The 22,886-nt window shown below is 39.1% G+C and overlaps 2 protein-coding genes across 2 annotated transcripts; both read right to left on the minus strand.

Annotated features, from left to right (window-relative positions):
* Positions 1–9,287: 9,287 nt before the first annotated feature.
* On the minus strand, positions 9,288–12,359 carry LOC105666839 (telomere-associated protein RIF1-like). The gene is made up of 5 exons (XM_048413676.1): positions 11,843–12,359; positions 11,573–11,779; positions 10,938–11,335; positions 10,347–10,500; positions 9,288–9,487 (listed from the first exon to the last, which is right to left on the minus strand). The coding sequence occupies exons 1-5, from the start codon at positions 12,357–12,359 to the stop codon at positions 9,288–9,290; spliced, it is 1,476 nt and encodes a 491-aa protein (XP_048269633.1).
* A 6,427-nt stretch (positions 12,360–18,786) lies between these two features.
* Positions 18,787–20,046, minus strand: LOC105666840. The gene has a single exon (XM_012319137.2). The coding sequence runs from the start codon at positions 20,044–20,046 to the stop codon at positions 18,787–18,789; it is 1,260 nt and encodes a 419-aa protein (XP_012174527.2).
* Between the last annotated feature and the right edge of the window lie 2,840 nt (positions 20,047–22,886).

Raw genomic sequence — 22,886 nt, forward strand, 5'->3', positions numbered from 1 at the left:
CCCCACAAACATACGAAAGTACACGCTGCTTTCACAAAATACTGAGTGCTTTCTAATAGACTCTATCTTTTAGCACATTTTTTTCTTGAATAATAACTACAAATCAAATGTTTTTTTTTTATTTATTTATTAAAATTCACAATTTGTCCAATTTGGACATTTGGTGGAATTTTTTAACGGTTAAATTAGCATGTTGGTGGCTACCCCCAGCGGGGTACCATCCTCGTGTTTCTTAGGTTATGTCCTTTATAAGGTCTGCTGGGTGCTTCCTTTTTAGTCTTCTGTCCATATTTATGATGTTGTATGTTTCTGCAGCTAGCCGGTTTGTGTGTGTTGCTATTCTTGATTTGTATTTCTCGGAGTATCTGCTAATTTCTTCCTTTTTTATTTATTAGAATATTTACAATCAATTCTCGTTGAGAATTTTTAGTAACTTAATTTGGCGTGATACAATGACATGGATTATAATAGCATTATATTGTTGATTCTAGGAGGACTAAGGATTTAATCTAGTGGGTATTTTCTTTTTAGTCTGCGGATCTGGTCCGTCGTGTCCAGTAGTTGGGTGACTAGTGGGTTGTGGTGGTTGTTGACCCTTGTGTTATATCTGCTTCTGGACTTGTGTATTTCGTCTTTGACTGTAGGTATCTTGAGGTCTCGGTGTATTGTTTCGTTGGTAACATACCAGGGTGCATTTAATAGGGATCTTAGCGTTTTCGATTGGAAGCGTTGGAGTATTTCAATGTTGGAGTTACTTGCTGTTCCCCATAGTTGGATTCCGTAGGTCCAGACAGGTTTCATTACGGCCTTGTAGAGGGTTATTTTGTTCTGTATGTTTAGTTTGGAGCGTCGGCCCGTGAGCCAATAGAATTTTCTTAGTTTTTCCTTTAGTTGCTTTGTTTTTTCCGAGATATGTTTTTTCCAGGTTAGCCTCCTGTCCAGGGTCATGCCCAGGTATCTTACGGAGTCCTTGCTTGGGATTATTGTGTTGTTAATGGTGACCTGGGGGCAGGTTTGTTTTCGGAGCGTGAAGGTTACATGGGAGGATTTTTTTTCGTTTATTTTAAAGTCCCATTTTTGGAACCACTTTTCCATGGAGTCGAGACTTCGCTGGAGAGTGGATGAGGCAATTGCCGGGTCTGCGTGGGTAGCTAATAGTGCTGTGTCGTCGGCAAATGTTGCTATTGTTACCTCGTTTGATATGGGTAAGTCGGCAGTGTAGATGGAGAATAGTAGGGGTCCGAGGACACTACCTTGCGGTATGCCGGATTCTATTGGGAATGTTGCGGAAGTGGCGCCTAGACATTTGACTATGAATTGTCTGTTGGTTAGGTAGGATTTTAAGATGGAGTAGTATGGGTGGGGTAGGATTTTTTTAAGCTTGTAGAGTAGCCCTTCATGCCATACTTTATCGAATGCCTGTTGGATGTCTAGGAATACGGCTGAGCAGTATTTTTCCTTTTCAAGAGTTTGGCTGATCATGTGGGTTATGCGGTGGATTTGCTCTACTGTTGAGTGTTGTTTTCGGAAGCCGAATTGGTGATCTGGGAGAGTTTTCAATTCTTCTAGGAGTGGAAGGAGACGGTTCGTGAGCATCCTCTCGAATAGTTTAGACAGGGTAGGTAAGAGATTGATTGGGCGATAGGAGCTGGCTTCATATATTGGTTTACCGGGTTTGGGGATGAGGGTGATTAGTGAGATTTTCCACGCCTTAGGAAAGTGTTCAAGGCGGAGGATGGCGTTAAAGATTGATGCGATGAGTGCAATCCCTTTTATGGGGAGTTCCTTGATTGCCTTATTTCCTATTAGGTCGTGACCTGCTACTTTCTTGGGGTTTAGGCGACTGATTGCTTCTATGATCTCTGCAGAAGTGAAGGGTTGGATAGGAGGGGACATTTGGAAGGGAGTGTGCAGGTATTCGGTGACGTCCGCTGCGGCTATGGAGGAATGGGGTTGGAATACTTCAGTCAAGTGTTTGGCAAATAGGTTGGCTTTTTTTTATAGGGCTACGCGCCCATCCACCCTGCGGGCGGCGGATTGGAGGTATTATTTGTGGAGGGCGCGTGAGTTTCCTGGAGGCTTTCCATAGTGAGTAGTTTGAGTCGGCTGTGGGGGACAGGCTGGCGAGATATTTGGGAAAACGGTCATTATTGTAGTTCTTTATGGTTTTGGATAGTTTTCTAGTTGCGTTGTTTAGTTTGCGTTTGTCCTCCGGTGTTCTATGGGTCTGCCATATCCTTCTTAGTCTACGTTTTTCTGCTATTTTTTTTAGTATGTACTGGGGGTATTCGTGATTGCTGATGGACGTTTTTGCCGGTGTGGAGACGCGGATAGCGTTTATTATGCTCTCATTTAGGTATTCCGTGGCTGCTTCGATTTCGTCATTGGTTTTTAGTGAGGTTGAGGCTGAAGTTGTGTGGGTAAAGACTTCTCTAAAGAGCTGCCAGTTGGTGTGTTGGTTATGAATGGAGCCATTAGGTGTATTCTCGATGATAGTTGAACTGACTGTTACTATCACGGGGGAATGATCAGAGGAGAGATCAGCCGAGGAATTGATTTGGACGTGTCTTGGCGAGATATTTTTAGTTATGAAGAAATCAAGGAGATCGGGTATTTTGTTTGTGTCGGTGGGCCAGTGTGTGTGTTCGTATGTGGTAAGGTAGTTGAGGTTGTTGGATATTATGCTGTTGAGGAGGTTTTTGCCTCTTACTGTAACCAGTCTGCTACCCCATTGGGTGTGTTTAGCGTTGTAGTCTCCTCCGGCTATGCATCTGTTGCCCAGGGTGTCCAGGAAGTGGTCGAAGTCTTCTTTGGCGATGGAGTGTCTGGGAGGGCAGTATACATCTGAGGTGGTGATTGTACCATGATAGTCGTCTATTGCTACGTTTGTTGCTTGGAGGTAGTCTTTCTGGAATGGTGGAAGCTCGTAGTGTTTGATGTTTGCTTTGATTATGATTCCGGTGCCGCCGTGGGCCTTTCCGCTGGGGTGTTGGGTATGGTAGAACTTGTATCCGTTTATGTTCAGGTAGTTTTTGTCGGTGAAGTGGGTTTCAGATATGAGCATTATGTCGATTAGCTGGTGTTTTAGGAAGAGTTCTAGCTCAAGTTTGCGTTGCGCTAGACCATTGGCATTCCAGAGAGCTATGCGTCTTGGTTTTATTTTGTGTCTGGGCGTATTAATTTGTCCATGATGAATGTTAATAGCGATAGCAAATTGTTTATTTGCTCTGATTGTTTCTCTATTAGCTTTTCTAGTCTAGAGACGTTGTCTGTGTTAGGTGAGGTGGGGGCACTATTTTGGGGAGGATCCCTGTGGCTATTTGGTGTATTTTGAGTGCCTTGTACCGCTTGGGCATAGGAGTTTGATGGAGTGGTGAGTTTGATAGGGCTGGGTGTTTGATTGATTGGGGGGATTGGGATAACTGTGGATTTCGGCGAGCTGGGTGTTTGGTGATTTTCCTCTTTTGTTCTAAGTTTGGGGTATTTGCTTGAGTACAGACTTTTGTAGGCTGAGCAGCCTTTGTAGTTGGCAGGATGGTCACCTTGACAGTGGATGCACTTCGCTGGGGTTTCCGGTGATTTCCTGCACTGGTCGGTGGGGTGTGTACCTGCACATTTGACGCAGCGGAAGGTGTGGTTGCAGTATTTCTGCGTGTGCCCATATCTTTGGCACCTTTTGCATTGGACTATCTCCTTTTTGGTTTGCGGTGGTTCGAATTTAACGATGGCGTTCATTAGGCGACTGATATTGTAGATTTCCTTGTTGTTTGGTTTCTGTTTTAAGTCGATGAAAAATAGGGATAGCGGGTCTTTTGTGACTGTATGCCTTATGTTGCTGACATTTGTGACTTCGTGGCCGAGTTTCGATAGTTCTATTTTTAGTTCGTCGATGTCTGCGGAGTGGTGGATGTTTCGTAGCACCACCCGAAAAGATCTTTCTTCCTTGAGTTGGTAGGTGTGGAAGTTGGCATTCAGGGCCCTGAGTGTCTTGGTGAGCTTCCTGTAAGCTTCTGGGTTCGTCGGCAGGATTTTTACTTGATTGTTGGTTATTTTCAGGTTATAGTCCTCCTGGGAGATATCTCTCTCTAAGGACTTGGTCATTGTCTGGATGTCTATGACATCATTAATAAATATTGGTGGGGGAGGGGGGCGTCTCTGTGTGTGGTGGTTAGGTGGCGAGCCTGCGGTTTCCATGGCGTCGTTGGTGGATTCCAAGATTGCGAACCTGTTGTGGGTGTTGATTTGCGTTGATGGCTGTTCGTTCGAGATTATGTCTGCTGGTTCGGTTTTGCTTTTTTTCGCCTTATTGGCGTCGTTGGCACGGGGGGATCTGCTGAGCTTCTGCCACGGGGGGAGTAGCGCGGGGTAGTGGTGGGTTTGCACAGGCGAGCCTGGTCGTGATTGTTGGGCCATCATCGAGCTAGATATTTCAATATGAATAACTAGTCGTGAGGCTATGCGGCAGGGATCGGGTTGGGGTTAGTTGCGTAGGCTTTTCTTCTCTCTGGCGGATAGGAAACACTTGGGAAGATAGGAGCACGTTGTGTTCACTTTCGACGGTTGGGTAACACGTGTTGCTTTCGAACTTCACTGGGCACTAGAGACACGTCTGCACGCTTCGGCACCCGACAGCGAACTGTTTCTCGGAGTACCTGTTGATTTCTTCCTTGACCGTTGGCATTCCCAGGTCCCTTCGTATATCTTCGTTTCTGACGTACCAAGGTCCGTTTAATATTGTCCTGAGGATTTTAGCCTGTATTACCTCTATTTTGTTTATATGGCTCATTGCTGCCGTCCCCCATAGTGGTATTCCGTACGCCCAGATTGGGTTTATGATCGTTTTATATATTTTTAACTTGTTTTCTGTGCTTAGTTTGGATTTTCGGCTTGTTAGCCAATGCATTTGTCTGCTTGTTTTCTGTATTTTTTCTACTATTGATTTGATGTGTAGTTTCCAGGTGAGTTTTTGATCTAAGTGGAGTCCTAGGTATTTGACATGCTTTGTTTGCGTTATATGCGTGCCGTTCAATAGGATGTTTGGTGGTATCTTTTTCCGTAGCGTGAATGTAATATGGTTGCATTTATTGGGGTTTGCTTTTATTTGTTTTTCTTGTAGCCAATTTTCTATTTTTACGATATGTTCTTGTAGTATTTTGACTGCCGTTTCTGGGTTAGTATGCCTGACTAGTATAGCTGTGTCGTCCGCGAATGTCAATACTGTGCTGTTGGTAGTTGTTGGTATGTTCGCCGTGTATAATGTGTATAGTATTGGGCCTAGGAGACGCTTCCTTGTGGTACCCCGGCCTTGATGTCTTTAACTTGAGAAAGTGTGTCCTTGATTTTTATTACGAAGGCTCTGCAGCTTAGGTAGGATTTTATTAAGTGGAGTATTTGCTCCGGGAATTGTTTCCTAATTGTTTGTAGTAGACTTTCATGGTTAATTTTATCGAATGCTTTCTCTATGTCTATAAAGAGGGCTGTGCAGTATTCCTTGTTTTCTAGTGCTACTATTATTTCGTTTATAAGCCTGTGCATTTGCTCTATCGTGGAGTGTTTGTTTCTGAAACCAAATTGGTGGTATTAGTTTTTTTGTATCTATTATTGTTTTTATCCGGCAATATATTATTTTTTCCAGTATTTTGGAAAATACTGGAAGCAGTGATATTGGTCTGTAAGATGCAGTTTGGTGCGGGTCTTTGCCTGGTTTATGTAACACTTTGATCTGTGCTAATTTCCATGGTTTGGGGAAGTATTGAATTCTTAGAATTGCGTTGAATATTATTGTCATTAGTCTTATTGCTTTTGGCGGAAGGTTTTTCAAGATTTTACCATTGATTAGGTCGATTCCTGGTGCTTTGTTGTTTTTTGTTTTATCAATTATGTTTCTAATTTCTTGTGCCGATGTTTTAGGTATGGTGTATTCCTTGTCGGCTGTGGTAGCAGTGGTTTGTGGATCCTCCTCCGTATGACTTTTGAGGTTGCTGTTGTTGATAATGTGTGGTGTGAATGTGTTGTAGAGGTGGTTGGAGAATTCTTCAGCTTGTTCTTCGTTGCTTCTTGCCCATGTGTTATCTGCTTTTCTGATTGCCGGGACGGGTATTATTAGCTTCCTTATTTTTTTCGTGGCTTTCCATAGTGAATAGTTGGTGTTCTCGTGTGTGGAGAGTGTCCCTATGAACTTTGCGAATTCGTTATCGTTGTGCTCCTTTATTTTGTTTTTTATTTCCTTTGCAAGTTTGTTTAAGTGTTTTTTGTTTTCTCGGGTTCTGTATTTTTGCCATTTTGCTTTTGCTTTTCTTTTTTCTTTGATTTTGTCGAGTATTTCTTGCGGGATTGTTATTGTTTGTCTGCTGGTTGGTTCGGGAGTAGTGGTTGTCCTTGCTGCTTCCTGAATAGTTGCTGTCAATGTTGCTACTGCCTGTTCTATGTGTTCAGGAGTTTTTAACGGGATGTTGCAGTTTATTTTGCTTTCTATTATTTCTTTGAAAGTTTGCCATTTGGTGGTTTTATTGCATAGTGTTTCTGGTTTGCTATAGTGAATTGCTTTGTTTCTGTATTCAATTATTATGGGTGTATGATCGGAGCTGAGCTCGAGGTTGGGTGTTATTTTTAGTTTATTTGTGTTTAGTCCCCTTGTAACTGCAAAGTCCAGAAGATCTGGTTTTTTGTTCAGGTCAGTCGGCCAATGTGTCGGTGTTCCTGTGGATAATATATTGAGGTTATTATTTCTAATGTATTTTTCCAGTGTTCTACCTCGAGGTGTAATGTTTCTTGATCCCCAAAGCGTGTGCTTTGAGTTGTAGTCTCCCGCTGCGATGTACTTGTCCCCTAGGTCCTGGAAGTATTCTTCCCACATTTGTGTTGTTATTTTGTGTCGCGGAGGCACGTATACTGCTGACAACTGGAAGTAGTTGCTGCTAGTTTGAACTGTAACAGTGGTTGCTTGTAAATATTCTTTGTTAACTTGGCTGTGTAGATAATGTTTGATATCGTTTCTGACTATCACTGCTGTCCCTCCGTGAGCTTTTCCTGAGGGGTGTTTGGTATCATATATGGTGTAGTATGGTATTTTCAAATAGCTTTTTGTAGTGAAGTGTGTTTCTGAGACAAGTAGTATGTCTATATTATTATTGTATATGAATGTTTTAGTTTCGAGGGCCCGTTGTTGTAGGCTGTTTGAGTTCCAGGCTGCTATTTTTAGAGTGTCCGTTTTTATTTTTTGCTTAGCACGTTTGTAATTAGTTGTAGCATGACTGTGATTTGTTGGGTTTGCTGTTTGAGTACTGCGTTTTGTTCGCTTATCATTCTGGTTAGCATTTCGGTGTTCTTTATTGATTGTTTGAGCAGTTCTTTGATTTCTGCGGTGTCATTGTTACTATTGCTGTTGTATTGGTTGTGTGTATGTGTTGGTTGGCTGGTTACTTGAGAATAGGTTAGACCACCGATGGTGTTGGTGCTGATAGGTTAGGTATTTATTGCTTGCTCTGTATTTGGTATTATTTCGGGTTTTGTGCTGTCCTGATGGGCTTGTGTGTTAGTGCTTGTCCTGCTTCGTAGGGGCGGGAACAGTTTACGTTGTAATTGTTTTCTTACTTCACATCCTTTATAGCTGGCTGGGTGGTTTCCGTTACAGTTGTAGCATTTAACTTTTTCTATTTTTCCAGAATATGGGCAGTGTATAGTTAAGTGATTTTTTGCGCTCTTGACGCAAGCTGGGCTTCTGTTGCAATAATTTTTAGTGTGTCCGTATTGTTGACACCGCATGCATTGAGGTATATCTTTTTTGTGTCGTGGTGGTTCGACTGTTACTATTGTGTTTGGTATTTGTTTGATATCATATATTTCCTTGTTATTGTTTCTGGGTTCCAGTTCTATTAAGAATAGTGGTAATGGTTGCTTTGTGTCGAATCTTGTTATATTGTTTATTGTTCTTGTTTGATGACCAACTTTAGCTAACTCATCGCTTAGTTTATGTGTGTTCGTTTTAGGATGCAATCCTCTTATGACAATTTTATAGCTCCTTTCAGTTTTAAGCTGATACGTGTGGTAGATAGCATTTTTTTCTTTTAATGCTTTTATAACTTTTCTAAATGTTTCTGGAGTGTTTGTTTGTATTTTTACTTGTTCCAATTTTGTTTGCTTTATTGTGTAGTTGTTTTTCTCATCTAGATTATTTAGTAGATCGATGAGCGGTTCTATTATTTGGGCCTCAACAAAGATTGGTGGTGGTTTTGTAATATGATTTGTTTGGATAGTGGTTTTATTTACGGGGTCAGCGTCTATTTCTTCCGTTAGTGAGCTGGAGGGGTTACTTAATGGTAATTCTTGCAGCCATCGCTGCTTTTCTGTAACTGGGTTTCCTATGGCACTTATGTCTGTAGTTGTTTTGCGTTTTTTGCTAGCCTTCGCTAGCTTCCAGCTTTCGTCCTGGTAGTATCTTTCATGTTCTGAATTGCTATCTTCCTGTCCCCGATGCTCTTTTGTTTCTTCTGTCTCCATGTTAATTTGTTTGGTTTTTATATAATATGTTTCTCCTTTTGTTGCTATGTTTATATTTGGTATCTGCATTGCTATTTTATTTCCTCCTCATTATCACTTTGCAGCACTATTATATTGAAGCACTTTTTCACTATTCACTTATACCTAGAGAGGACGACCGTCTAGACACGTCCGTCCTCCTCGGCTGTTCGAGCAGGAGTCACAAATCAAATGTAGAATACATGCAACTAAACACATGCAGTGGAAAATGCATGAGAAGACAGTAACTTTCGTATTATCTCGCAATAATCGAAAAATTAATGAGTTCTGTTCCTACAGCACTATATATTACTTTATTAATTTTTTTTATATATTACTTTATATTACTTGATTAATGTCACCGTGAACTTTATCCAATTGTTCCTTGGTAAAACATCATGATTGTTACAATTACTTAAGAAGTCATGGATTGTCCATTTAAATATTTACTGCACTTTTCCATATTCACCATTTAGTTCGTCTATTTCACATTGAAGGGAAGATAGTCGTCCTTGTAGTTCAAGAACTTCCAAACTGAAACTTCCAAAAGCTGAGAATGAAGGCGCTTTACTTCGGTTTGATGCTTTTCGTCGTAACCATATGAAATTTCTTATTGCAATTTAGTCATTATTTCTATGTCCTTTCGGTGTTGCCTCTCGAGCTCTTGTGTCATCCTGTTTTGTTGGCACATTCTACTTGAAGATCAGCGAGTTGATGCTCGGGATCGTACTTTAATTTTTGGCCGTTAGCAGTAATAAGCCCATGTGATTTCACTTTTGAACTTGATCTTGTTTGGTCTCGATTGTGTTTTCGTGGTGCTTGCGGCGTTCTAAAAGTAATCGCCACATTGCTTGCATTTTTAGTGCACATTGATACATTGCAATGGCAATGCCTTTGTTGTCATGAAATCTCTTTAATTTTTCAGTAACAAAACCTTTTATTTTACTATCTAATTTTGGATCATGCGCCCCTAGTGGAAGTACATCATGTGTTCTCTTTTCCTTTACTATGCGCATGTTTTCCTTCTGCTCTCAATTTTTCTATCAGCTTGTGCTGTTGTTCTATTGTCCTCATTTTCGCATATACATCCTGTTCGAGTTGATTGATTTTATCTTTCAGTTGAGATACATGTTTAATTCTTTGCCTGTGATTATGATGAACAACCTCAGCGTGTATATATATATATATATATATATATATATATTTTTTTTGATGGATTTCTTGATAATTTTTTAGAAGTTACTCATTATATTTGGAAAGCTTTTTCACTTCATCTTCAGCTGTTTCTCGACGGGATTTTTCTTTTTCAAGTTTTTCTGTAATCGTTTTTTTTTTCTAAACTTCTCCATTTATTCTGTTCTTCTTCGAGTAATTCATTACGTTTCGGTATCTGGCTATCCTTTTCTTTAAAACATTCAATTTTATCAGAAGGTTGTCCTATTTTCAAACTTGCTTCATTTAAGGTAACTTTATGAATTGATGCTCTAACAATTGATTTAAGTCTTCTATTGCTGTTTCACGTTTTTTTTTTCAACTGCTCATTAAATTTGTTGTTTAGCATATCTACTCGAGAAATTTCGAGTTCTTGAGCATCGTTTCTTTTCCAGAAATTTGGCTTATTTTCTCTTGTTGCTGCTACATGTTGCTGTTATTTTATCAACCTTTTTCGACATAGGTGCATGTTCTCCTCTTTTTCAGCAACATATCATTGACCGTATCTTTGGATTTTACTCTTTTAACTGTATGTTCTTCATCTTAATTTATTACATAGTCTTCAACTTCAGTTTTTGCTTGTTTTGTTACTATTTATTACTGTCTTTGTTACTAACATATGAGCTGCACGTCCTTGTGCTGAGTAGGGCTTTTTTTCTTCTGATTTTTATACTTATTTATTAATTTAACATGTGCAAGTGTGTCGTATACCAGATATACCGTACTTAATAAATCGTCGTATTTACTACGCTTCGAGTTACCTCTAGTATCCTAAATGAGTCGCATGATTGATCAGTAAGCTATGGATAATTATACAGATTCAGTTTTTCCTCATTCTATCTGAATATTATAATAAATACTTTACATTGAATATTTTATGAAATACTGCACGTTTTTCACAAACGCTTCAAAATTCACAGTCCATTGATCAATTCCTCTATCCTTTCTCTTTCTCCTCACTAAAATAGATAAATTCTTAATGCAGTTTATGGAGTTTTTTTTTCATAAAGTAAATCATATTTATCATCTGATATGTTTTTTTAAGTAATTTCCGTCTGTACATTTTCTTCTTTTCCCCTACTTCTTTTCCTCCTTCTAATGAATTCTTTTTTCTGTAAAATAGTTTTTGTATCTTCAATTTTATTAAGTGCAATTCTTATTTTTGATAACTTATTTTTATTAGATAATTCTTGTGAATCTTCTACTACATCTTCCATATCATTTTGAATGTGGCTTCTACCTTTAGAATTGACTTCTGTCTCTGCAGTTTCCTCTTTTGTATTTTCTTCGACTTTTCTGATAGATCTGCCTCTATGTTTCGTTTCTCTCTTTGCAATATTACCACCTTTGTTTTCTTCTGGTTGCTTTTTATCATCACAATTCTTCGATCGCTGACTACGTGATAAGGAACTATCAAATACTATATTTGTATGTAAACGAGATATTTTATTCCTAGTACGTTGGCTTAAATTCGCTTCATCAATTGCTATTACACTTGTTACCGCATTATCATTTTCTACAGATTTACACCTATCGCTATCATTAGTTATGTCCGTTAAAAGAACTTCCCCTCGTTGACGCGCATCAGTTGTTTCGCTTTCACTATCTGAAATTGATTTTTGTTTAATATCTCTTTTTCCTTCTTTAGTCAATTTATTTTCTATATTTTCCGATGATTTTTGTTTATTAATTATTTCAGACTTGTCTTCGATTAATTTCGTCTTTAAAGCGCTTTGAAAAATTTTATTCGTGTTTGACTGTCTTGGTTGGTTATAAACAATTTCTTCAAATTTTGGCGAAGTAGCAGGCTTTACAGCAACATTATAATGATTGCGCCGTTTACTACTATCTAACATAGATGGAGATAGACTTTTGTCATTTTTATTTTCCAAAGACTTCTCTTGTGTATTAGCATCTAAATCTCTCGACATAAGATCTGCTGAAGTATTTTGTTCTGTACTGTCACAAGTATTTTTCGCTGTCATCATTTGGTCTTCTATAAGCAAATTTTCATTACTGTGAGCATTATCTTTTGCTTTTTGTACGGATTCTGATGATATATTTTATTCAACATTGTCTGTTGATTTTGCATCATTTTCAGCAGTTGATTTACTAACTGCTTCTAATTCCTTCATCTCAATTTTGTTTTCTTTATTTGCATCATCATCCAAGATATTTCTTATTGAAATATTACCTTTCTTGTTATGATCCTTCTCTGCTTCTCCTAAACTTTTACTTTTTTTATCAACCCATTCTTGTAAATTTTGAGTATCTTGTGACGAAGATTGTGACAAATCATTATACAATGCTGCAATATCTTCTTTCCTTTGTTTCAAAGACTCTTTCTGGTGTTCTGTCAAGCTATCGGCATCAAACATTAAGTCTCTTTTAATGAAAATATAATCCTGTGAATCGGTGTCAATTGATACTTTCTTTTCATAAGAATTTTCTACGTTAGACTGCAATTCTTTTGAAAATTCTTTCAAAACCATCTCCTCATTTTCTACAATAACGTCTTTTTCCTCCAAGCTTTTGTTCAAACTATCAGGAACTAAACTATCCTGACAATTCCCACTAGTCGTTTCTTTAATAGTTTTCTGTCTTCTAATTCCTAACTTCATTTCGGCCATTTTTCCTAACAGTCTTATCTCCGCTTTACGCTTTTTTGTTTTCACTTTTGATTTTCTGTTGCGTTTTTTCTATACGTTGCGTAAGAAGTTCGATTTGCTTTTGCATAGCGTCGAACATGGTACGAATCGTATCGTCCATAGCTCCAGTTGTAGAAGCGGTATCAATGGTGTCTTTTCTAATCGAGCTTATCGAGTCTGAACTATCGTTGCTATTCGGGCTCGAAACGCTTGAAAAACTTGGTTTTCTCGCACGGTAATGTAAAAATGAATCCAGATTTCTAGCTTATCGTAGTAGCTATGGCCGTTGACGATCCTCTGGGGTGTTTCCTCTCTGGTTCGCTCTAGATTCCGAATCCTGTTCGCAGGTTGCTCTGCGCTGACCGTAGTCCTCTCGTCTAGTTTCATCGTAGTGGAACGTTGAAAGTTGCTGCAGGGCTTCGTAGTAACAAAGATTCACAGTGGTCCGCTGATCCTTCAAAGTTCAATGATGCGCGTATGCCGAAATCGTAATTTCGTTTTCACTGAAGTGAATGGATCCTGGCAGGATCGCCAAAATGTCGCGTAATAATTCAAAGACTTACTGAAGAAATGTTGATGTCAAAACAGGAGATCGAACTTTTTATTTTTACACACTCGTACAATGGTTCGCAACGATAGACTTTAGGTTTAGGATGGAATATTGTAGACTCGCCCGGGTGATTTCGGGAGGAGTATTTATATGCCTTTATTTATTGAAGTGGGAGAAAAACTTTGGACGTACGGATGTATCATATGGTTGGATATTACTCTGGACTTCGGTTGTACGGATGTATCATATTTAAGATGACTGGACGTTACCCTGGCGGTGACTCATGATAAGGCGGTTGGGATTACCTATCTTATCACATAGTGAGGCAAATTTACCCTGTGACAGGGTACTATTGTTTTTCTTCCATTTTTGATGCGTGGAAGAAAAATCGGATTTTGGTCACCGGAATTGCAACCCGGGTCCCGAACGTTCGTAATCTAAGGAGCTAACCACTGCGCTGTCGTCGTCCGACCGTAGTTAGTGTCAGTGGCGGTATTTGTTGTCGAGTGCCGCCACAGATAAATCAGATGTACGATCGACTTGTGCGTGACGCACTTAGAGTGATTGCATATACAATTCTACAAAAAATAAATATTTATTAACGTACAAGTAGAAAATATTACATAACTGTAAAAAAATCGAGGCCAAGTTCTTCAATAACGTGGACATAAAAACGACTGTATCTCGAAAAACAGAAATGAGAAGGTGTCTATCCATTTCTTGCGTATCAACTTCACATACTCGCGTATTATTTCTTTGATGTGATGACGAAAGACAGACAAAGAAATATTACGTTTCTGTGCATCGTACATTCGCATATTACTGTGGACAAACAAGTTTTTATAAATATATTAACAGAGATAAAACACGTTATAACACACAGAATATAACATCATGAATATACGGAGGCAATGCTAGTGATTATAACCAAAGATAAATTCTGAAATTAATACATTTTTACGTTATGCCAATGAATTTGTAAATGTCTAAATGAGCAATCTCAAATTAAGCGGTGAATCCATTGACGCAGATTTGGGCCAATCTGAGCTCAGCAGTTCCGCCTGGGCAGGCGACCTAAACGGACGTGCAAAACAGTGCTCCAGTGAAAGTGCGGCAAGAGGGAAGAGAAAGGGACAAAGTAAACGCCCATCGACAAAACGTGGAATCATGCAGATTCCACCAATAAAAATAGTTAATTCCGGAGAAACATATTTCATAAATAAAGCTACAGACTCTACATATGTAGAGAAAAAAGCCGATATTATGGAAACAACACAATCCGACGGGGAGCAAAACATACCAATACACCAGGAAGAAAACTGGACGGTGGCAACCTCCAGCAAAAAACGGAAGGTAACCCCGCTCGCAAGCGCGAGGAAAATTGATACATATGAAAAAAAACAATGGCTACAAGATATCAAGCTGCACAATCCATTCAGCGCACTGCCAGAAGAGGCAGCAACGGACCCAACTGAAAGTCCGACAAACCGCATTCCTAAACCACCACCGATATACATAGATGCGAAAATAATTGACCCCCTCATCGAACTATTAAACAACACTGCAGGGAAAGATAACTATGTTATCAAACAGATAAAAATAGACCAGGTGAAAGTGCAAACCAATACCCCAGAAATATTCAGAAAAGTGACAAGATCACTAAAGGATAAAAACGCAGCGTATCACACCTACCAGCTCAAAACCGACAAAAGCTACAAAGCAGTAATCAGGGGATTACAAAAATCGTATACCAGGTAAGGTCAATTAACAACATTAACAAGTACGATACCAAACAACCATTACCGCTATTCCTAGTTGAACTAGAACCTAGAAACAACAACAAAGAAATATACGATATAGAAAAATTACTAAACACAATAGTAAAAGTGGAGCCACCTAGACATAAAAAAGATATCCCACAATGCATAAGGTGCCAACAATACGGACACACTAAAAACTATTGCAATAGAACCCCGGCATGCGTTAAATGCGCAAAAAATCATCTTACGATACACTGCCCATCCACGGGAAAGATAGAGGAGGTTAAATGCTACAACTGCAACGGAAAACAGCCAGCCAGTTACAAAAGTTGCGAAGCTAGGAAACAATTACAACGCAAACTGTTCCCGCCCCTACGAAGCAGGACAATCACTAACACACAAGCCCAACAGGACAGCACAAAACCCGAAATAATACCAAATACAGAGCAAGCAACAAACTCCAAACCCATCAGCACCAACACCATTGGTAGTCTAAGCTACGCTCAAATAACCAGCCAATCGACACATACAGACAACCAATACCACAGCAATAATAACAATGACACTGCAGAAATCAAAGAACTGCTCAAACAATCCATAAAGAACACCGAAATGCTAACCAGAAAGATAAGCGAACAAAACGCAGTACTCAGACAGCAAACCCAACAAATCACAGTCATGCTACAACTAATTACAAACGTGCTAAGCAAAAAATAAAAACGGACACTCTAAAAATAGCAGCCTGGAACTCAAACGGCCTACAACAACGGGCCCTCGAAATTAAAACATTCAGATACAATAACAATATAGACATACTACTTGTCTCAGAAACACACTTCACTACAAGAAGCTACTTGAAAATACCATACTACACCATATATGATACCAAACACCCCTCAGGAAAAGCTCACGGAGGGACAGCAGAGATAGTCAGAAACGATATCAAACATTATCTACACAGCCAAGTTAACAAAGAATATTTACAAGCAACCACTGTTACAGTTCAAACTAGCAGCAACTACTTCCAGTTGTCAGCAGTATATGTGCCTCCGCGACACAAAATAACATCACAAATGTGGGAAGAATACTTCCAGGGCCTAGGGGACAAGTACATCGCAGCGGGAGACTACAACTCAAAGCACACGCTATGGGGGTCAAGAAACACTACACCTCGAGGCAGAACACTGGAAAAATACATTAGAAATAATAACCTCAATATATTATCCACAGGAACATCGACATATTGGCCGACTGACCTGAACAAAAAACCAGATCTTCTGGACTTTGCAGTTACAAGGGGACTAAACACAAATAAACTAAAAATAACAACCAACCTCGAGCTCAGCTCCGATCATACACCCATAATAATTGAATACAGAAACAAACCAATACACTATAGCAAACCAGAAACACTATGCAATAAAACCACCAAATGGCAAACTTTCAAAGAAATAATAGAAAGCAAAATAAACTGTAACATCCCGTTGAAAACTCCAGAACACATAGAACGGGCAGTAGCAACATTGACAGCAACTATTCAAGAAGCAGTAAGGACAACCACTACACCCGAATCAACCAGCAGACAAATAATAACAATCCCGCAAGAAATACTCGACAAAATTAGAGAAAAAAGAAAAGGAAAAGCAAAATGGCAAAAATATAGAATTCGAGAAAACAAAAAACACCTAAACAAACTTGCAAAGGAAATAAAAAACAAAATAAAGGAGCACAACAATAACCAATTCGCAAAGTTCATAGAGACACTCTCCACACACGAGAACACCAACTACTCACTATGGAAAGCCACGAAGAAAAGAAGGAAGCCAATAATACCCGTCTCAGCAATCAGAAAAGCAGATAACACATGGGCAAGAAGCAACGAAGAACAAGCTGAAGAATTCTCCAACCACCTCTGCAACACAATCACACCACACATCATCAACAACAGCAACCTCAAAAGTCATACGGAGGAGGATGCACAAACATCAGCACAAGAAATTAGAAACATAATTGATAAAACAAAAAACAACAAAGCACCAGGAATCGACCTAATCAATGGTAAAATTTTGAAAAACCTTCCGCCAAAAGCAATAAGACTAATGACAATAATATTCAATGCAATTCTAAGAATTCAATACTTCCCCAAACCATGGATATTAGCACAGATCAAAATGTTACATAAACCAGGCAAAGACCCGCACCAAACTGCATCTTACAGACCAATATCACCGCTTCCAGTATTTTCCAAAATACTGGAAAAAATAATATATTGCCGGATAAAAACAATAATAGAGACAAATTAACTAATACCACCAATTTGGTTTCAGAAACAAACACTCCACGATAGAGCAAATGCACAGGGTTATAAACGAAATAATAGTAGCATTAGAAAACAAGGAATACTGCACAGCCCTCCAATTCCCGGATAAAATACACCAATTAATAAAATCCTACCTAAGCGGCAGAACCTTCGTAATAAAAATCAAGGACACAGATTCTCAAGTTAAAGACATCAAGGACGGGGTACCACAAAGAAGCGTCCTAGGCCCAATACTATACACATTATACACGGCGAACATACCAACAACTACCAACAGCACAGTATTGACATTCGCGGACGACACAGCTATACTAATCAGGCATACTAACCCAGAAACGGCAGTCAAAATACTACAAGAACATATCACCAAAATAGAAAATTGGCTACAAGAAAAACAAATAAAAGCAAACCCCAATAAATGCAACCATATTACATTCACGCTACGAAAAAAGATACCACCAAACATCCTATTGAACGGCACGCATATAACACAAACAAAGCATGTCAAATACTTAGGACTCCACCTAGATACACAACTCACATGGAAACTATATACCAAATCAATAGTAGAAAAAATACAGAAAACAAGGAGACAAATGCATTGGCTAACAAGCCGAAAATCCAAATTAAGCATAGAAAATAAATTAAAAATATATAAAACGATCATAAAACCAATCTGGACGTACGGAATACCATCATGGGGGACGGCAGCAATGAGCCATATATCAAAATAGAGGTAATACAGGCTAAAATCCTTAGAACAATAGTAAACGGACCTTGGTACGTCAGAAACGAAGATATACGGAGGGACCTGGGAATCCCAACGGTCAAGGAAGAAATTAGCAGATACTCAGAAAAATACAAATCAAGAATAGCAACACACCCAAACCGGCTAGCTGCGGAAACGTACAAAACCATAAACATGGACAGAAGACTAAAAAGGAAGCACCCAGCAGACCTTATAAAGGACATAACCTAGCAAACACGAGGATGGTACCCCGCTGGGGGTAGCCACCAACATGCTAATATAACTGTTAAAAAATTCCACCAAATGTCCAAATTGGACAAATTGTAAATTTCAATAAATAAATAAAAAAAAACTGATGATTTCGGCAAAATGATCGGATGCCTTTGGTGGAAGAGTATCTGTGAGTTGTTGAGTCGTCCTCCGACTCGTAATATCGCTTCATTGTCGAGGAAAGGATTTAGACGTTGGAGTTTCCCTCCCATGGCCGTGGTCCGATCTTTTTGGAATCTCCTCCTCCTTGCGAATCTCCTTCGAAAGATGGATGTTTTGTAGGAATCGTAACAATCTATTTTCTGCCGAATTGAGTTCATCTACGGTTAGGAATACCGCCCGGTTTTGCTTGTGTCTCCCTCGAAGGCAAGGAGCGACGACTCTGGTTAGTTTTGACCATGACGATGTTGAAAATTGTGGATCTTAATGACCGAAATATTGCTATGGAGACATTAAATTTACACTGGGCATTACTATTAATGTAGACATATATTTATTTTATAAACGATTTCTAGAATATTCATCGATACACACTTGCACGCGTCTTAGCACTTTCTTCCATACCCGACCTTTCGTAGACTGTTAACCGACGAAACTGTTTACATTCATCTGTTTCTCAGTCGCCGCGCACACACATATCTCCACAAACTGATATCCACATACAAACATCTCCACTACGCATTCGACCTAGTCCAGCACAAAAATTATACCTATCTCAATAGACGAATATTTTTCCAATATTGTATGGTCGACGGGGTTCGCTACCAGGAAGGTGACCTCTTTTGCTCAGGGACTTCGCCCAACGGAGTTGGGTTCCATGTCGGCCAATGTTCTTCGTTTTGCTGGAGCCACTCTAGTCCATTTTTCCAAATGGACGGGCGCAGGAACTCCTTGGGCGTCTGACCTCGTGAGATGAGGTCCGCTGGATTGTCGGCGGTAGGTACATGGCTCCAGTCGGAGAGGTTGGTCTTGGTTTGTATCTCGGCTACTCGGTTCGCCACAAATGTCTTTAACATATGCGGCGAGGACTTGATCCACTGCAGCACGATGGTGGAATCAGTCCAATATACGATTCGAGAAATCTTGATCGTTATAGCCTTCTGGACTAATGCGATCAAGGTAGCCAGACGTAGTGCTCCGCTCAGTTCGAGTCGTGGGATAGACTGTATTTTGAGCGGAGCGACCTTTGACTTCGCGGTGAGTAGATGGGATTGGATTGTGCCATCGGAACTAATGGTGCGGATATAGACGCAGGCTCCGTAAGCCTTCTCGCTGGCATCGCAAAAATCGTGGAGTTCCATCCTAGTCGCTGCTGGTATTACTGTTTTGCGTGGAAACCGAACGTTGTTTATTAACGCTAATTGGGTGTAATACCGGCTCAATTCCGAATGCAGATCTGCGGGAAGTGATTCATCCCAGTTGATTTTTAATGACCAGACACGTTGCAAAATAATTTTTGCTCGAATGATCACTGGCGCGAGCAATCCTAATGGATCATATATTCTGGCTATCACAGAACGTATTGATCGCTTTGTAAGCCGTGGGAGATCAGCTAGGGTATTGACCGAATAAAGGATTGCGTCAACCTGGGAATCCCAAAAAACCCCGAGGGTTTTTAGAGTCTGAGAATCACCCAATTGTAACTTCCTGCATTTGTCTTGTTCGGATAGCCCCCTCAGTATGTCCGGATCGTTTGAAGCCCATCCTCTAATGTTGAAGCCGGCTGATTGCAGAAGGTCGGTGAGCTCCTTTCTGATCGACAGTACCTCTTCCTTCGTATCAGCTCCGGTAAGGGCGTCGTCTACGTAGAAATCGTGCCGTAATACCAATGACGCTCGTGGGAATTGGTGTCCCTCGTCGTCTGCCAATTGTTTGAGACACCGTAGGGCCAAGTATGGAGCGGCTGATAACCCAAACGTCACGGTATTAAGTTGATAGGCGTCAATTTCACCGTTGGAATTGCGCCACAGAATTTGTTGATATTTCCTATCTTCTGGGCGTATTGGTATCTGTCGATACATTTTCTCAATATCACCAGTTAGAACATATTGGTGAGACCGGAATCTAAGTAGAATGTCGAATAGATCCTCCTGCAACTTTGGTCCGGTGAGCAAAGTATCGTTTAATGATATTCCAGTGTTACTTGACGCTGATCCGTCGAACACAACCCAGAGCTTAGTGGTGTCGCTCGATTCCTTGATCACGCGGTGTTGATTCGTAGAATCGTAACGGGAATTTACGACTCCCGTTGATGCGCTTCCTCGCGATCGCGTCTCACCGCGATTGGTCGAATTTACAATGTGGATGCCTACCCTCAACGGGATACCATCTTCGAGTCAGGAAATAATGGACGAATTTCTCGAAACGATATTTCATGGATTTGAAAATGATTTTCTTTTTTTATCATTTTGTCACGACGTATGTATAACAGGAAAAATAATTTAAAACGGTGCAATGACAGTGATCTTGAATAAAATAACGTACTGTTGACGTTAGTGCGAGCGTGTATCTGTAATTGACTTTGTGATTACTAATTAGGAATGAAATAATGCTTTATTTTCTGATTATTACGCTTTTTCTCCTCTGCGCTGTAAGATTACCGATCACGTGCAAGTAAAAACTAACGTTGAGCGAATGCATTCGCATATTAATGATTCGTGAGTATATTGACGCTTTTTCCTGTTATTTTTTCCATTATTCGTGCGACATAAAAGAGTGATTAAATAAAATTTACATTGCAGTGCAGAAGAAACTGAGATTTTATTTTTTGCGACGAGTCGTATTTTTATATACAAAATACAGATATTCATGCAACGATAATGTGCAACGCTGATACGCAACGATGATACGCAACAATGATACATGCGAATGGATACGCACTTTTAGATGTACCGAGAGTAGCAGTAGATAACGCGAGTGAAAGAGAAAAAATATACAGACGTTTATTTTTCTTATTTTCATTAAAAGTCAAATCTTCTTATTTTTGATTTGCGATGAATGAAACTTTTACCGACATGTTTCCTATATATCCCTGATTTTGATGGTGATGATAACAATAGCAACAAACGCGATGTAATTTGACGCATATCCGCTTACTTAATAAACGATAATTAAATGAATATCAAAAGGTAAATGTAATTTTAATTATATCTTGTTTGACTTTATCTTAATCAGTGCCAACGTACACCGTTTCAGCGATATGTGACATTGAATCATGTGACTCTACTTCACCGCGGCCTGTCATTCAGCTTCTCGGTGCGTTGTGGACATCCTTCTTCCCTTCATACCCCTTGTCGTGGTGGGGATGACGACCATGGAATTAACGAGAATTGTGTAATTAATCCTGCGATTATTACAAGTTTACTGTGTTATTATGTCAATCGATGGTACGATCGACTCATTCAAGTGGCATTTGAAATTACTGCAAATACAATTTCACCTCCAAATATAACATACATACCTAACAAATAATTTTATGCAATTTTGTTGCCTCAAGAGATCGTTAAAATTTAAATTATACATAAAGCTCAGGATATTTGTATAAAATAAAAGTTATTTATTGACATATATTTATTTCCTCCTTTAATAAATAATTATGAAATTGTTAATTGATAATTATATAATGCACCGTTATGTAATAGAAAACATTTATCTGCAATAAATTCCTTAGAGGTACGTGTCCACGTGAGAGTAAAACTATCGCAAATTTTTCTCGGGAGTATTTCTCGCAAATGGATCTGAGTGCATTTGCTTCCATATATTGGGTTGACAATTAACTTATTGCGGATTTTGTCATTAGGTGGTATAGACAAAATCCGTAATCACTTAGTTGCCATCCCAATATTTATACCGAACTGTTTCCGCCAGCCAGCGAAAATTGTTAGACATCTGGGAAAATATCTTTTAGTACAAATGAACGAAACCGTTTCAACCAAAAACAAAATGAAGTGCCCCAAAGGACTATTTGGCTCTGCTTAAGGGGGGCTAAGGTTAATTCGTACAAAAATAAGGCATGTTTTTGTGAATTATTTGTGACGACACAGTTAAAATTTCTTTACTAAAACCAATAGTACATTAAAGTATGACATTCGAAAAATATTGTATAAAATTTTCACGAAGAAATATTAAAAAATACGGCAATGGCAGCAATTATTGCTCATAACTTGGTGCTGGATCATCTGAAATCAAAAAATCAAAGTTCATTCGTTAGGTAACAGTTTTCCCCAGGTAACGCTGGAAGCATTTTTCGAAATTTCAATTTTCCACTTTTTTGGGACATTTTGAAGGGAACATTAGCCGCAAATTTTTGCAAATTCGGAACCTGACTGTTCGCGGCCTTTTCTTATTAATGAAGGTTCCTTCCGATTCTATTATGTCCTGCAATTCTCGTGACGTTAAATTTATCAACTCGATGAGTATTCTACTTGAAATATTTTTCCATTCTCCTAAAAAAGCCTGCTTTAAATGATTTCTTGATGAAATATGGTGACTTGATATTTTTTGTTTCAAGTGCTCCAATATATTTTCAACAATGTTTATATTGCGGAGCTGTTTATAAGCGTTTCAAAACACGATACAAGATTAACGCTCCTGGATTCCATTATATTGGTATTGGATTACCATAGCATTGTATATCGTGTATCATTGGGCTTTGAATAATTATCTGGCATCAGCATGAAATCGTCTTTAAACCCATTTTTTTTACGCTTTGATGCAGATTATTTTTTTAATATTTATGTACGTTTTATCCTATGAAGCGCTAACTCTATAAAAATATATTACATATATACTTTTACCACTAGTCAGATATTTATTAATATTTTCATAACAGGTAGCGAATACTTTTTTTAAAATTATTTTG

Source organism: Bombus terrestris, chromosome 17 (assembly GCF_910591885.1).
Source record: "Bombus terrestris chromosome 17, iyBomTerr1.2, whole genome shotgun sequence".
In the NCBI taxonomy this organism is placed as follows: Eukaryota; Metazoa; Arthropoda; class Insecta; order Hymenoptera; family Apidae; genus Bombus; species Bombus terrestris.

What these genes read in the sequence shown, in the direction of transcription:
- LOC105666839 (XM_048413676.1), bottom strand. Translation starts at nt 12,359, where the DNA reads ATGGCCGAAATGAAGTTAGGAATTAGAAGACAGAAAACTATTAAAGAA. An exon ending in TCCATCTATGTTAGATAGTA is followed by an intron (nt 11,336 to 11,572) that starts GTAAACGGCGCA and finishes AATCAATTTCAG; the next exon opens with ATAGTGAAAGCGAAACAACT. An exon ending in CAAGGACGTGCAGCTCATAT is followed by an intron (nt 9,488 to 10,346) that starts GTTAGTAACAAA and finishes TACTTCCACTAG; the next exon opens with GGGCGCATGATCCAAAATTA.
- LOC105666840 (XM_012319137.2), bottom strand. Translation starts at nt 20,046, where the DNA reads ATGTATCGACAGATACCAATACGCCCAGAAGATAGGAAATATCAACAA.